The sequence below is a fragment of the Stylophora pistillata genome, chromosome 1, assembly GCF_964205215.1.
Source record: "Stylophora pistillata chromosome 1, jaStyPist1.2, whole genome shotgun sequence".
Classification (NCBI taxonomy): domain Eukaryota; kingdom Metazoa; phylum Cnidaria; class Anthozoa; order Scleractinia; family Pocilloporidae; genus Stylophora; species Stylophora pistillata.
In genome coordinates, this window is record NC_142519.1 from 30927984 (window position 1) to 30944270 (window position 16287).

General features: G+C 36.0%; 1 protein-coding gene across 2 annotated transcripts; it reads right to left on the minus strand.

The window, feature by feature from the left end:
- Positions 1-1677: 1677 nt before the first annotated feature.
- LOC111331815 (condensin complex subunit 2) lies at positions 1678-16242 on the minus strand. 2 transcript variants are annotated; one of them, XM_022937004.2, is made up of 20 exons: positions 15824-16242; positions 15368-15452; positions 14556-14651; positions 14006-14117; positions 13474-13538; positions 11999-12079; positions 10380-10584; positions 9775-9863; positions 9089-9164; positions 8468-8553; positions 8180-8295; positions 7946-8094; positions 6387-6508; positions 5558-5680; positions 5274-5316; positions 4435-4496; positions 3107-3301; positions 2733-2840; positions 2366-2539; positions 1678-1868 (listed from the first exon to the last, which is right to left on the minus strand). In XM_022937004.2, exons 1-20 carry the CDS (start codon positions 16042-16044, stop codon positions 1809-1811), a joined length of 2268 nt encoding a protein of 755 aa, XP_022792739.2. In that variant the 5' UTR covers positions 16045-16242; the 3' UTR covers positions 1678-1808. The 2 variants fall into 2 exon arrangements, with proteins under 2 accessions (XP_022792739.2, XP_022792740.2); XM_022937005.2 differs by having other exon boundaries at positions 9089-9161; positions 15824-16230.
- Between the last annotated feature and the right edge of the window lie 45 nt (positions 16243-16287).

Here is a 16287-nt window from a genome sequence, read left to right on the forward strand (position 1 = left end):
ATATTATTGTTAATGCTTCTCCAAGACTGTGATTTCTTAATCAAGATTTATCTGTTTAAATATCATTATCATAACTATGTACAAGTGATACTTAAAAAATAATTGCTTAAGCAAGTAGGCAAACTCTTAATACCATCATGGTTTGGCTGGGGCATAAGAGAGCTCTTCTTTAGTGTTATTTCTTTTGCTCTGGTGATGGTCTCATACATCAGTCCATTATCAGAGCACCTGAATCCAGGAGGGTAACATTGAACAACTGGTTGGGAGGAGGGTATAATTGACTTCTATTTTCTTATTATTTAAAAGTAGACATGTAAGGTTCATGTAATAATGACGATTTTTTCTTGTCTTTGTGTTTTCAATCTATCATAGCTAAGAAAGGAGTTTTACCCTTACATCCATATGCTTATTCTCCATACATTTCCTAGCATGCTGACAAGGAGAATTTGTTTTAAAAATCAGATCTTAAGCTGGTAATCATTTCCATTATTCTCCTGACCTTAATGTGTGATTCAGGGGTGATAATGTAGGGAAATATTACATGCTAATCACCCTTGGGGTTAAAGGGTTATGTAAATGCAGACTGGTGAGGGGGAAATACAATCATTGAGTACACCTGTATACCACTTTAGGAAGTTTTCATTAACCCTTTTTACATCCAAGCATCCACATTCTCCATGCTGCTCTATATATACATTTCAAAAGGGGCCAACAGGAAGAATTTGTTTAACAATAAGAAACTTCTTTTAGTTGTTGATCATTTCTTTTATTCTCATGACCATAATTCAAGATTCAGGGGTGATATTCTTAAGGAGAAAGTAGAAGCTGGTCACTCTTGGGGGTCAGAAGATTAACATACTTTTTGAATAGTTCTGAAGAGCATTGTAATTAATGGTACTGGTAATTAATGCTGTAATTATGTGTTCAGCGAGCTTTTTCCTTCCCTCAGTGCTCTTATTGGTAAATAAATTTCTTAACACTTTTCAGGTTGGGGGCAAGGGAGGGGGCAAGTTGAGCTCCTCCATTATGTTGGGTCCATCACCAACATCAAAAACATGTTTATGACATGGGCATCTTGGTTAAATTTCAACTTGTTTTACAATCATTAGGAGCAATTTAAGTCAAACTTTTATTTAGAATTTAGAGAGGGTTCTGTAAAATTCAGTTATTTGTAAAGATATTGTTTAGTGGAGATTTCATGTACCTAAATGACCTAATTACTCCTAAAGTCACCACATGGTAATTCTGTTGTTTTTCTTTTTCAAGGACATGGTGATCTATTATTGGTAACCCACTACACCCAAACATCAATATACATATTCTCCATACCGTTCTCTATACATTTCCTAATGTGCTGACAGGGACAATTTATTAAAAAATCAAGGGCTTCTTTAGTTGGTGATCATTTGCTTTAATTTTGCAGCAATGCACTTTTAGGTAAGGGTATAGAAAAATTAGAAAAGAAGGCAAGAGAAAAGTTAAAATACAGTATTGTCTTAAAAATGGGTTGCATGTTAAAGATCTGTCACTGTGATTGTTGTTATGGCTTTTGATCTATTTAGGTAATATGATGCAAACCCCATTTGAAATCCTTTAACTCAATTGTGTAAGCGTTAAAAACATAAATCTCATTTTGCAAGATTAATTCTCTGAAAAAATTAGATACTGGGCATCAACTTATCTTCTTCATTTCCCAGTTTATTTATGACAAAAACATAACTATGGTGAATTGCTATGCACTTTTCTTTTTTCTCATGATTTTATGAGAGTTTATAATAGCTGATTGACTGTGGTTCATTGAAAAAGGCTCAAATGCCCTGAGAAATAGAAAAATCCCCCATTCCAGGCTCACCGGTCATCTTGAGGCACTAGAAAGATACAGAAGAACCAAAATGTATCAAGTAATCAAATGAAGTTTCTGATCTGAATCAACTTATCACACCTGTAAGTAATGTAACAAGCCAGAGCTCCAAAATCAAAAGAGAAGTAAACCTCAATCCATTCCATAGTGTTTGCTAAGAGATCTATTAAAGCATTACCTCCAGCACCATATACAGTCATGTAGAAATTAATTCAATACAGTAAAATGAAGTAACTACCTCTCTGGCTTATCCAACCCTTCAAGAGTTTTCTTGGTAATATGCATATATAAATCTAATTTTGACATTCTTAGTCAGATGTTCAGAAAATTTAAGATTTTAGAAAATACTGTGTTCAAGTAACTGAAGTTCAGAATGTTTTCATTTTATTTATTAAAAAATATTTAAAGAGGGAGCCCAGCTTGCTATAGCAGTTTTCAGTGAGGCCCTCAATTTATTATTTATTTTTGGGGAGGTGTGTAGTTTGTTCTGCCTCTTGTACTTACCTTTTCATTTGCTAGGTGTAGAATGCAGACAAAGGCAATGGATACTGAGAGATTCTTAGCCATGTTCTTGGAAAGCTTTTCAGGTAATTTAGTATAGATTTCCTTAAATGAGCAAGGATTTGTCACACCTCCACTGCCTTTTCCTGTTCCTTGCTGATCTACACCAATATTTTCCTGAAGTTTGAGGTTAAATCAATAAATAATGAAATTTCGTAAGTGACATTAGAGTAAAGAAAATTTCATATTTGTGACTTTATGTAATATCATTGTAACATTGCAAAATGAACATGATATGGGAAAACACTAAATCTTTTACTTTATGTTAACTACTTTGTCAGCAGTTAGTGAGAGAAACCAGCAAACTAACCTTGTCACTTTCACTATTTTCAGCTAAAAGGCCCCACATGGCACCCTTTAATTTCTTTACATCCATTTTTTTGGCAGTTTTGGCATAGCCAATGTCAATTTTCTGAACCTGGAGTAAAGAAAAAGTAAAGCGCTGTAAACAGTAGGAAAATAATCTTGGTTACTTTTATGGGGAGGATTACTTGCAGAGCACTACATATTTCTTAAATTATGACCTTTGTTTTCACACTAAATCAGGGGGAGAATAAGCTTCAAATAGCTCAGCTTAACTGCTGGCCCTTTCAGACAAAAAATTGTTTGCAGGATTAACTCATTTGTTGTTCTATTTTCTCTGCAGGTGTTCACAATTACTATATTGCATAGAATCATTCACACCTTGTTAGGTTGGGCAACAAGGCCGTCACCAGCAAAGAGTGTTTGATCCACTACACTCTCATTTGTGAAGCTATGACTTTGGGTTGAGTCTCCAAAGGTCATGTCCTGTGAAGACGGGAATTCTGCTTCTCCAGAGGGCATGTCACATCCACCATCTGCAGCTTCAAAGGCATCATCATCATCACCTCCACCATCCTATTAAGAACAAAATCATTATTACAACAACAAGATGTAGCACAGTTTGCTGTACCCAAGAAATAAAAAATTTTGCAATTAACATTTTCACACATTCACAAAAACAGATATTCCTTTTGTCCTGGGACTCAGATTGATTTTTCTACATATGATGCACGATCCTCGCAGTAGATAGCGCTATTTGTGCAATAGCGAAAACCAGACCTGAAAAAAAATCAGGCCTGTACGGGACTCGAACCACTGACCTCTGCGATACTAGTGCAGCGCTCTACCAATTGAACTAACAAGCCAACTGGGAGCAGGCCGTTAAGTTGGTTCATAACAAACCCGTGAAAGTGATAAATGAGATAGAATAAATATATGAACTTCATATATTTATTCTATCTCATTTATCACTTTCACGGGTTTGTTACGAACCAACTTAACGACCTGCTCCCAGTTGGCTTGTTAGCTCAATTGGTAGAGCGCTGCACTAGTATCGCAGAGGTCAGTGGTTTGAGTCCCATACAAGCCTGATTTTTTTTCAGGTCTGATTTTTGCTATTGCATAAATAACGCTATCTACTGTGAGGATCGTGCATCATATGTATCTAATACCGCATTTCAAAATATATGAACTTCATATATTTATTCTATCTCATTGATTTTTCTGTCAGTGACTCATGCAAACCCTGTAGTTTAATCCACTCATGGCTATGGCATTCATCTCTTAGTGCACACCCTACTATCAAGTGCATGCAAAATTGCCAGCTTCACAGGCTAAATAGGGTCTGTTGGGTATAGCAGAAGAATTGAATAGAGAACATTTCCCACACTGAGCCACAGTTATTTACTGTGCATCCAAACACCACACAAGTACTTGGAATAACCTCCTTACACCTTAAACTTCCATGCCCTTTTCTGTACATTTTCAAAATTTCAAACCCTGTGGACATCTGAACTTAGGAAAGAAAATTACTTTTCTGCTATTAGGCATGTTTTATTGACCAAATGTTGTTGAGGCAACTAGCCTAAGAAACTGTTAAGTGCAGACTTGACAGAGGGTCACATAATTTACATTGGTTGATAACCAGCCTACAGTTTGCAACAACAATTGGTGACCGACATGAGAGGGCTTATACCAACAGCACTTACCTGGAGATCTGGACAGTAGTTAGCACAGTCATTTGCATTCTCATAGTTATACCAAGCTGAACCTTAACGAGAAAAAAAAAACATCACATATGTGTCATAGTTGAACCTTTACACCTTAACATCAGTATACATATTCTCCATAGTCTTCTCTATACATTTCCTGTGGTACAAACTAGGAGAATTCTTGTAACAACAAAGCTTCCTAAGTTGGGGATCATTTCCTTTTAATCAAGTATGATCTTTTAATGAATCAATGACTTGGCAGTATAACTGTACAGAGAAATTGGATGTTGGACACTAAGGGCTTAAAAAGGGAAAATTGATTAGCTTATCCATATACCAATATTGACTGATTGAAAGTGGCCAAGTAATGAAGATTCACCAAGATTGGTAAAGGATTAATCCATAATTATAACCATCAGTTTGCCACCTATCATTCATTTTTTTCATCACCTTTCAAAGTATGTTCATTTGGCATCTGTAAAGAGGGTTGAAATGGGATAAGAACTTTTTTCTACAGAGACAAATATTTTTCATCTCAGTGAAATTTTAAAAGCTTTGCAAAGACTGACAGTAGAGTTGCACAATAATGCAGGCATTCCCTGTTTTTTTTTTTTTCTGGTGCTATCAAACAACATTGTTCATTTGTTTCCTTTGTTCAAGTTGAAAAAAAAAAAAAAAAAAAAAAAAAAAAAAAAAAGAAGGAAATTTGCCAATTTTTCCCCAGCTTGGATGACAACAGCTATGGTGTACCAATGTCCACATCCACTTACAGCTGTATGGCAAGCAGAGGAGCCTTACACAGTAGCTTTACTAAGATAGCAAAGAAAATCTCTTACCATCATCTCTAAGTTCTGTTTGTGCTTGAACTTGACGTTTAACCTACATGGATGGCATAAAAAAAGGGAGATAAAATATGCATACTCTTCAAAAATGAATGTTATCTAATGCGACTTGTCTCTTTCTATTCAAGAGTTTAACCTTTAGGAAATATCCTGGTGAGTTATCATAAAGAATACAATAGTTATTCATAACTTCAGTAAGTTCTTAAATTGTCTAGAGAGGTATCCAGTTCTAGATTATAGTGCAAAATCATCTATTTAACAGAAGCAGTTCAACTCACCATAATTTTGGGCTTAATAAAAAGCCTAAAGAGTTTGTCTGCATTATAGTGAAGGTCTTCTGGTAATGTGTTCTTGGCTGCTGTGTATTTAGCCAGGGTTGTTTTTGACAATGTTGTTGCTGCCTAGAAAACAAATAGGAGTCATCCATGCTAAAGTTTTCACACACAGCTGTTTGACCAAAGCTGGAGAGTAATTAGTTTCACCCACTACTGCTCCTCTCAAAGCTCTTAAGTTGATTGGCTAGCTAAGAGTGAGATTTTTAACCGTCATTGACTGGTAACACCACCAGTGCGTAAGATGTATGGGGGCCATGCCGTAGCAGAAAATTGTGAAAAAAGGAAGAAGCTTTCATCTGAGGAAACATTTCTACAATTGGAAAGTGTTTCAAATCATTATATTTGAAGGAATGATTAATTTTATAGGTCCTTAACTAAAGTAGCAGTTTGCTATCTCAAAATCAACAGTTTAAATCGAAAACCTTAGAAATGTGTGACAATGAATAGTTTCAAACTGAGAGCATAAGACTGAATAATTAGTTTGCATGAATCTTGCACTTAATGCATGAGACTTGAGAGCTTTGTCTTTGTAAACGACTTCCTCCTAACCAAAAAGTTATTTCCAACTTACAAGGGCATCATTCAGACGACAAGCAAGAAGACAATGATGGTCAGATAGATCAAAGGGCACAGCAATGGCTAAGCTTGTGCATTTCAAATAGAGAAAGATTCAAATTATTTTCAATTATCATCTTATTACCAACAGTTTCACGGAAAACTGGTACACCCCTGAAGTATATACATGTGTAGTGGCAACATTAAATCTCATTACCTTTCCTTTTGAAAAACTGCTTGCAAAATCTACCTCACCATCAAAATTTATTGTGAAAGGCTGTTTCTTTGCTTTCTTTTTCTTACTTTGTTGTTCAGTTGTTGATGTTGAGTTTGTCAAACCTAAAACCAGGACATTGTTTTAAAGTAATAATTGGTTTGGTCATGGGTATAATTGTGGTTATTATCACTTTATTTCAGGAATTGAATGATAAAGATAATTACAAAAAGACCTTAAAAAATAAAAAATATGTATAATAATGCCTAAAGTTAAAAACTCAAGTCCTTTTTCTGAGTGATTTTAAAAAATTGTTTTAAAAGCGTTGTCTTAAAACGTAACTGTCCAAAACTCTCAAATATCTAGATAAAGAGTTCCAATCTTGGCTCTGATTTGTTTTTTCTCTTTCTTTCTTTTTTTTCAATGGTTAGAGACCTTTGACAAGAGTCAATTTGAGCATTATTTTTATTGATTTTTTCTTATAAAATAATAAAGACCTTTAACATGCTCAGGGCTTGACACTAACGGTAGCCCACTGGCCAGTTTAGCTAGTAAACAAACTGAAATTGTCGTAACACCTAAGTTGTCACTAGCCACTTGGCTAGTAAGTAGAAAAGTTAGTGTCGAGCCCTGATGTTGTCATGTGTTTGCCTCCTGCTTCAAGAGGAACACAAATAACCTGGAACACATTCTGAAGGGTGATCCCATAAAAGAAAGATGACTGTAGCTGGAAGAATAGGAAATTTAATATCCAGCTGCAAAAGGGAAAATGGTATCTTTACAATATAAGGGCTCACCTTGATGGCTTAAAGTAACTTACCAAGAGCAACTGCCCTCATATCCTTCCCCTAATCCAACTTTAATCTTAACTTCTTATCAGGGGAGGGGTAGGTGCAATGAATAAACTTGTTATCAGGGGAGGGGTAGGTGCAAAAAATGAACCTGTTATCAGGGGAGGGGTAGAAGCAATAAATTAACCTGTTATCAGGGGAGGGGCAGATGCAATAAATTAACTTGTTATCAGGGGAGGAGTAGGTGCAATAAATTAACCTGTTATCAGGGGAAGGGTGGGTGCAATAAATTAACTTGTTATTGGGGGAGGGGGTGCAATAAATTAACTTGTTATCGGGGAGGGGTGGGTGCAATAAATTAACTTGTTATCAGAGGAGGGGTGGGTGCAATAAATTAACTTGTTATCAGGGGAGGGGTGGATGCAATAAATTAACTTGTTATCGGGGAGGGGTAGGTGCAATAAATTAACCTGTTATCGGAGGAGGGTGGGTGCAATAGATTAACTTGTTATCAGGGGAGGGGTAGGTGCAATAATTTAACTTGTTATCAGGGGAGGGGTAGGATCAATATATTAACTTGTTATCGGGGGAGGGGTAGGTGCAATAAATTAACTTGTTATGAGGGGAGGGGTAGGTGCATTAAATTGCTCAGATAATGATATCCACCCTTAAATTTTACTCTGACTCATCCCTGATTCAATTTTCTCTCAGTAAATGCATTTGTAAACAAGTAAGCTGCTAACAACAAAGATTATTTTAGTCGCATTTAACCTTTTGAAAGCTTGTCACGAAGTTTCCAATGCAGCGGTCCTGCCCAGGTAGACATGAGGTCAGACTTGAAGTAAGAATAGTCACTGGGTTGTGATGAAAGCTCCAAACACAGTGTCCCTGCAGTTGTAGCAGCAGAAGCAATAGTTGTCCTGTACAAAAAAGACAGTCTGTATTCAGTATTTACAAATCTTTCATCTTCAGCCAATCGCTTCTTTTCATTATGTACAGACAAACCTTCCATCCTGTGACACAACAAGCCTTGCTTCTTGTCCATCAGCAAATGCAAGAGAGGCATTACAGATGGGGTTGTGGAAAACATTTTCACAGCCATCCCTTCCATATTCAATGTCCTGCCAAGAAAGAATATATTTTTCCATGTGTCATAAATCACCATAACTTCTACAGACTCAAAATCATGGATGGCTTTCTGTAAAATGTAGCAAGTTCTGATGACATTGACCAATAAACACTGCAATAACTAGTTTATCGTTGTTTGTTGTTAGAATACATAAAGGTACTAACCTCACCCATGTCAGGCATACCATCATCACTATTGTCACCATTTCCTATTGGCTCTGGAAAATCACACTCTGGCTCTGGCTCAATCACTAAAATGCAGACAAAAACGAACACTCAGTTGAAGTCAACTGAGTCTCAAAAGTAATATGAGATTGCTCAGGTTTTGCTTTACTTTCAAATTGTAATTGTCCAGAAAACAGATCATGTTTAGTGTAGGTGACTTGACCAATATATCAGTCGAGAGGGGTGGGATACTCAACTGTATGTCGGTCAACACTTGGTGGACACTCTGTAAACTATCAACCGACTATCAACTGAGTGTGGACTGAATATTAACATATCCGTTGAGTATCGACCCATTCTCAACTGATATGTTGGTTGACACTTGGTTGACAATCCGTCAATAGTTTGCCCCCAAGATAACCATTTCACTTACCACAGGCCAAGACACTTGTCACCATGTAAATGAGAAAATAAAATAAAGGAGCTTATCATTGTTGGGTTTTTTGACACTATAAATGTCTTGTGATGAAAAGTCTGTGTAGCTACCATGTACTGGACATCAATTATACCTACAGTTGTCAGAGTATTTGATTAAAATTTCTAAGTACTTTGGTTTCTCACCTGGTCCATTAACATCAAAGGCATGTTCATTCTTCTCCATGTCTGCCACCATTTTACCATAATCTGTATTGACCTGCTAGATTTTCAAACAAAGTGATGAGCTACAAGGCTATCAATCATAAAATCCATTCAATTGTGGTAATATCTTGTAGAATGAATATTCTGGTTACATATTCAGACAAAGCTGGTCTGATTTTTAAAATTTTTTCATTCCTATAAAACAGCAACAAATAATTTTTCAGCTCAACAGAGGGGATTACTGCATAAGAGAGTCAGGATAATTGAAAATGTGAAAATCAAATGAGCTAAATATAAAACTGCATACACATCATTAATCAATCTAACATAAGAATTTATGCACACTCTAAAATTATTGTGCATCATTGCCAATATTTGCCAAAGTGTTAACAAAAACATTTACAACAAAAAGGATTTACAACATAAGATGCTGATGAAAAGCAGTTTGCTTTGCACTGCTACAGTGTGTGCACAGCACTAATTCTATCATTCTTTGAAGCTGCATTAAGGGAATAGCATTAACTAAATATTTCAGTACATCTACTTTTTTTAACTGTGAAAAAGTTGTTACAGATCTCAATACAATTTTTTTTTTAAATTCATCTCAAACAAGGACATTTTTTTTTTGAGGTTTGCAATCAACCATGACAAAGGCTATCATTTCATACCTCTCTATTTCTTGTCCAGTTAGTGAATTCAAAATCAGCAAAGTGAGGACAAATTTGCAGACCTTCAAAGTTGACACGTCTGTAAACATCTGTAAATAAAACACTGCCTTCAGTTTATAGGGTGTGGTTTAAATTTCCCTGGATTTAAAAATGTTCAAACCAGTTTACTTAACTTGACCTTCTCTTTTGTTCCAGATTAAGATAACATACATTTATAGCTATCACTAAATAGATAGCTGGTAGTGCAGCTAATCAGATTACAGTAATTTTGATAGAACTTTGGCAGATTCATGCTTAAATCATATACTATTCAAACTTATGAGAGTGAATAGGGCAAGTGAATTTCATACTCTTCCCTATCTAACTTGAATGAAGACATGTATAAGGGATTTTAAATTAATTCCTTGGAAGATATTCATAATCATATCATAGTGCATGCTATTGTCCTATCTAATCCCTACTGAGCCATCATGGTGATCTGCAAATGCAAGAAGGTGTAGATATATATAACGTTCAGGTCAATTTTACAAAAATCCATGATCAATTATTCTATGATCTCTAAATCTATAGGATGACACATTGATGAGAATGACAAAGAGTCTTGCCTCGAAGTTCTGATAGGTCAACCATGCTACTGTCACTTGTTGTTTCTCCTTCAGAGGACATCTCCCTGGCTGTTGTACCAGTTACTGTTGTGGAGTCAAGCAGAAGATCGCATGTGTCATCGCGCACATGAAGATGGTTGAGAAGCAAGCCTCCTGTTCCACCTTCATCAAATGCAGCTGATGTCTTGTGGAATAATGGATCAACCTAACCACATGGACAAAAATAAAAATTAATGTTTTTTATTTTTTTTTATTTTGCTTCTTTATAAGAGAGATTTGATCAGTGATGTTAAAAAGTTAGTTTTGCAGCCTGCAGACAGACAGAGTAATCAAACATGGTTTTTAGGTGATTGACCAGGGCGTAAAATTAACTTTTTCTTCCGTTAGCTACTTGGCTCCTAAATATTTTAAAGTGGTAGCCACTTCCAAAAAGTTGGTGGCCATTATGGCACACACACACACACACACAAAAGTTTTTTACCCTTTCACTGTACTAGATAGATTATCATATCGTAGTGATACAGTCATACAAACATAAAAAATGAGCCTGCTAAATTTGCACGAGCTACAAAGAGGACACTAGGTTACCTAAATCCAAGATAGCATCGAGTGACGGTAAATTTATGTTCGACATCATGCATGTGCTGCGTTTTGGAAACAAGCTTAACGAGGAACTTTGCTGCAGATTTATCTTTACAAATCTTCAACAATCACTAGATCTCTAGGTAAGGTGCGATTAGAAATTCTAGTCGCCAATTTGGCAACTAATTTTCAGGATTTGGTCGCCAAAGTGAAAAATTTAGTCGCATTGGTGCCTGTATTAGACGCAATTTTATGCCCTGTTGACACCCATCAATCAGGATGAATGTTAACCCAACAAGATCCCCATGAGATGTTTGCACATCAAACTATCCCTTTGAACTCCCTTGCCTTCATTTTCATGATAAGCATGTAACTTCTCCCCATATAATATCCATTCAATATCCAGCTGACAGGTGATCAGAATACTCAAACTTATTAGGTAGAAGTTGCTTTTTCAATCTAACACATTAATTCTTGTGATTAATAATACTACTACTAAAAATAGTGGTTCATTTAACAGATCCATGGGCAGGGGTTTCATTAATGTTTTCAGCAGGAGGGCAAAACTTTTAGAACTGAACTTCCTTCTAGGATAAACTTTCCTCTAAATGATCAAACCAGGGCAATTGTGTCCTCAGAGCCAGTCAATTTGCCCAAAACCCAGCCCTTAATGAAACCCCAGCATGGTGTGGTTCTTCTCTGTTAAATTAAAATTACTTATTTGCAACTTATATAAATTACAATATTCAAGAAAAAAAAAATTAAGAATCCTATAAAAGAATCTACAAGAAAATGGGTAGTAGCTAGAGAGGACAATTAAAAACCAGATGTTGGGAATTAAAGGGTTATACAACTGACTCAAAGCAATGAGGTACATGTAATCTCTGGTTTTTGCATTACATGTCGTGAAGAATTTCAACATTTCCAAACTGACTAAGGAGAGTAAACTTCAACTAAAAAAAACCTTCGTGAACAGCAGTCATTAATGAATTCATTGCCTTTACTATGTTTGAGAAAATTAACCGTACAGTGCTTACCTCAAAACCTGAGTCAAACTGATTCACATTTATGTTTTTTAGGTTTGACTCAATGGTATTTCCAGGTCGATGATGGGAAACCTTTAACAAAACACAGAAGTATTCAGATTATTAATTAAAAGAGGAAGTGAAGCCTAAATATGAACCATTTTAAAATTGCAGCTTATAGTTCAAATAGCAATGTTCGAGGGTTTTTTCAGTCTTTGGGCCCAACTTCGCCTCGGAAAAATAGTTTAAAGTGGTATTTTGGCTTCGTAGTACGGTGGCTCAGAAAAGTGATGTCAACAGTCGTTTTAGCTTGCTCTTACGTCACTGGTGGGGAAGAAAGATAATAAACCTGAACTCTTCCTACAGAAATTTGATTTGCTTATGGAGTTATTGAAGTTGCGTGACTTGTAATGGGGATTAACTACAAAAATGAAATAGTAACAGTTGTTTTTCTTAAGTTGGTTCTCCACCACTGACGTCATAAACAACCGCTGCTGACCTATTTTGAGCCGATGGTCCTACAGCCTCAAAAGCAGGAAAAAGGCAACTTCAAATCAAAAATTTTCCCGTTAAAAACAAGAAGTGAATGAAAATGAATATTGGCACTTTATCTTACTCCTCTATAGCTAACTAGAAATGACTGCAAACAATATACCAATTTTAGGCTTCAGTTCCCCTTTAAGATTTATTATCCAACCGTGCTTTGTAGAGTACAAATAATGTGTGAGACAATTACAAATATCACATGATAATTGTACTCCAGAAATATTTGTGAAAATCGCCCACACTGAAATAAAAATTTGGCATGTTGGATAAAAAATTTCTTATTTTAAGTTTTGTTTTATAGTATTGCTGAGTATTTTTACTTGTTGTCGGTATTTTGACTCGCCCTTCAGGCTTGTCAAATTATGGCACAACTTGTAATTAAATGTTCAGTGATACTACACAACAAACATATAATACGATATATGTATAAGCTACTTAGTAAGGGGTGGAAAGGGGGGTGGACTTGGTAATTGGGGTAAAGAGTTTGTAAGGGCTGTATTTCCTATGGAACCAAAAAGGAGAATTTGTTTGACAATCATGACCATCTTTAGTTGGGGATCATTTCCTTTGTTCTCATGACATTAATTCTTTATTCAGGGTGATCCCGACAGGAGAAATTAGAGATGCTACATCCTCCTTGAGGTTGAAAGGTTAAGTCATGTAAATTAAGCCATTTATGGGCAGAACTTACTTGCATTAGGAGGTACTTCACAACTATAATACACAGATAATTGTGATAAGAAAGGTTTTTCATTATGATAATGCATTAATTGAACTCTTGAAACTTGCACTCAAAATTCATAACACAAAACTCTTGAAATTTACAATAATAAACACTTAAGAAGTTTATTTTTGAATTAATGAAAGCTTCTACCTATGAACTTGGTAAAAGTCCTTTAGATGAAAGAACATACCATAATGCAATAAAAATGAAACAATACCTTTTTTGGCTTCTGAGACCCTTGGTGTTCCTCGCCAGCACCTTCGCCATCATTCTCATCACCATCTACAACACAATAGCATCACCAGTACCACTCAAATATCTTATCTTTTCGCTTGAAATAATTGACTTCAAAATTTCACAACTGTCAGACAGGAATGCAAACATTTCAGTAGGTCTATTCTCCATACTGTTCTGTACAGACATTACAATACAATGTAAGATCTACAGATTTTCTGCCTCAAGAGTGTTATTTTCATATAGAGATCTTTCAAGTAACAATAGGCAATATACAGCCCTCCAAGCTGTGACTGTCTTGTTACCATATAGCAAGTGGAAAAAAATATCTAAGCATTTAAATTTTTAACCACTGCCTCCAGCCACTGCAAGAGGAAAGTGCTTACTTTGATTGCACACAAATGAAACAACAATTTTATATGAATACGTATGATGCACGATCCTTCAAAATATATGAACATCATATATTCATTGTATCTAATTTTAAATGAACTTACCTTAAACTAAGTACTTACCCTGATTTTCAGCTCTTCCTAAACCTCCTAACATTTTATAAGCTTGGGCATGGATAGAATCAACACGACCAGCATAGATTTTGGCACTTGCATCTAATGTACAACTTGCAACCTTTCAGTAACAAAATCAATATAATTATTTTTGTTCCCTGAGGCTCGTTTGCCAGCATTTATGATCCCATTAATTAAACAATTTTCCATAGCATGTTGTCTTGAGCATGAACCTGTGTCTGCGATAAATCTAAAAGATAGTAGCCAGGGTTAGTGTGAAATTTGATATCAGATCTGAAAGCTTTAAAAGAAATTCGGTTTGATTCCATTTGTCTACAATTTGATGATTGAATGCTCTTAAAAGGAATTGGGAAATAATCCCAAAACAGCTTTTGAACAGAGAAATATAGAAACTTGGATTAAAATTTAACCCTAGGTTAGCACTAATCAGCCTTCGAACAAGTCTGGGCCTAGTAAAATGGCTAGAACAAAAGCATGGTATCACAGGCTTTATTCTGATAGATTGTACATAATTTAAAATTCCTCACATTATTATTACCTGAAAGTTAGTCATGTCTCCCTCTCTGACTGTCTTGATCAAATCTTGCATGTAATCAATTAAATGCAGACCAAAGGCATTTTTGGCATTGATTTTCTAAAGAGAATCAGTGGCATCTTCCAATAAGTTGAACACATGAAGTCCTTAACAATTAAATTTAATTTGAGTTATCAGGATGGCTTACAGGGTTCTCAACAAGTCAAGGAGTAAATGGCTTGGTGCATAAAGTAGACAGCTGAAAATTCCATAGTTAGATCCCTGGGTCTTGGGGCATGTTCCCCCACAAAGTTAAATTTTTTAAATGAAGAGGCTCTGAAATGCTGTTGGAGGTATTATACGCAAACCAGTATGGTGGTTGGTTGGTTAGGTAAACACACCCCTGGTAGAGATTGGAAGAGTGCTCAACCACTGAAGAAATGTAAAAGCATAATTATGTTTTAGTGAAATGCAAAAGTAGATTCCAAGAAAATTGCCTGTTCATGAAATTTTTTGTAGCAGTGACTTGTTCTAATTTTCAGTAACAGTTTCATGTTCACAACTTACCTGTATTATCTTACAAGAAGTGACTCAGAAATCAAGCAAGCCAGATTTTTCAGCAAGCGGCTGCTGCTAAGTAAGAACCCTGGGCTTCTGACTGAAATCTCTGCTACAAAAATTTGCCTTATAGTACACTCTTGATAGGATTGCTCAGGAAGAATGATTGACACCTCAACTTAATACATATCATATATTTATGTTTCATGCTAAACGATTGTCATGTACGAATAAATCCCATTACATCTCAAATATTCCTGAAGTTGAGGCATACTTACATTCTCGGTTGACAACTTTATGCAGTTTGAATACAAGTCTTTCAGCTGAACATTAGTCAAACCATTGCTGCCCGTGGTCTGGCCCCTGAGAAACCACAGAAGAAAGAGGATATTTGAGGGCAGTGTACAATGAAAAGCAAGCTAGTTATTCTCAGCTATTGGACAGGACCAAGCTGCCAACCTTGATGAAATGTTTTCATGACATCTGTATTGTTATGCATAAAGTTAAACATAGACTATGCCCAAGCCCAAGTAGCATTTGCAATATTTTCAATGAACATAACTCCATGCAGGTACAATTTGAGGTAGGTAGGTAGGTATAATTTATCATGGTATTTACAAAAAGGTAACCATTTCATTATGGAAGTGGAATTAGAAGCTTGCTTAAAAATAACGTCAAAACTTCCTACATATTCATCGACGAAAACGAACAATTAAGCTAAAATAGTTTAGCACCTTTCGCTGTCAAGACGAGAAGCACTTCTTGGTGTAGCGGGGCTTTGAAGGGTGGCAGATGTCGCCTTAGATAGACGCCTCTGCTTTCTTTCTGCAGCGTCGTCGTTTTCTCTTAAGTGTGTTGGAGGAGTGTTGGTACTTGTTAAGGCAATTGCACGACGTCGTCTCGCATTTGGAGAGATTAAGTCTGGTGTTCGAAACGGTGAAGCGACGGCCGCCATGTTTGTTGAAGTTCAAGATCCTTTTAAATAACTCAGACTATTTGATTCCTCAGTGCTTCTCGTCGATTTAAATGAAAAAATGATGTCCCCATCAAATGGTACGAATTGGTTGAGAATAAACTGTCCGATAAATGTTTGAGGTTTTTAACTGAATGCAGCAAATTATACTTTTCATATCTTGGCGCCCAAACAAACCGTTCTCAAACGACCACGTGACTTGAGAAACAAAGGCAGCCACCCTCC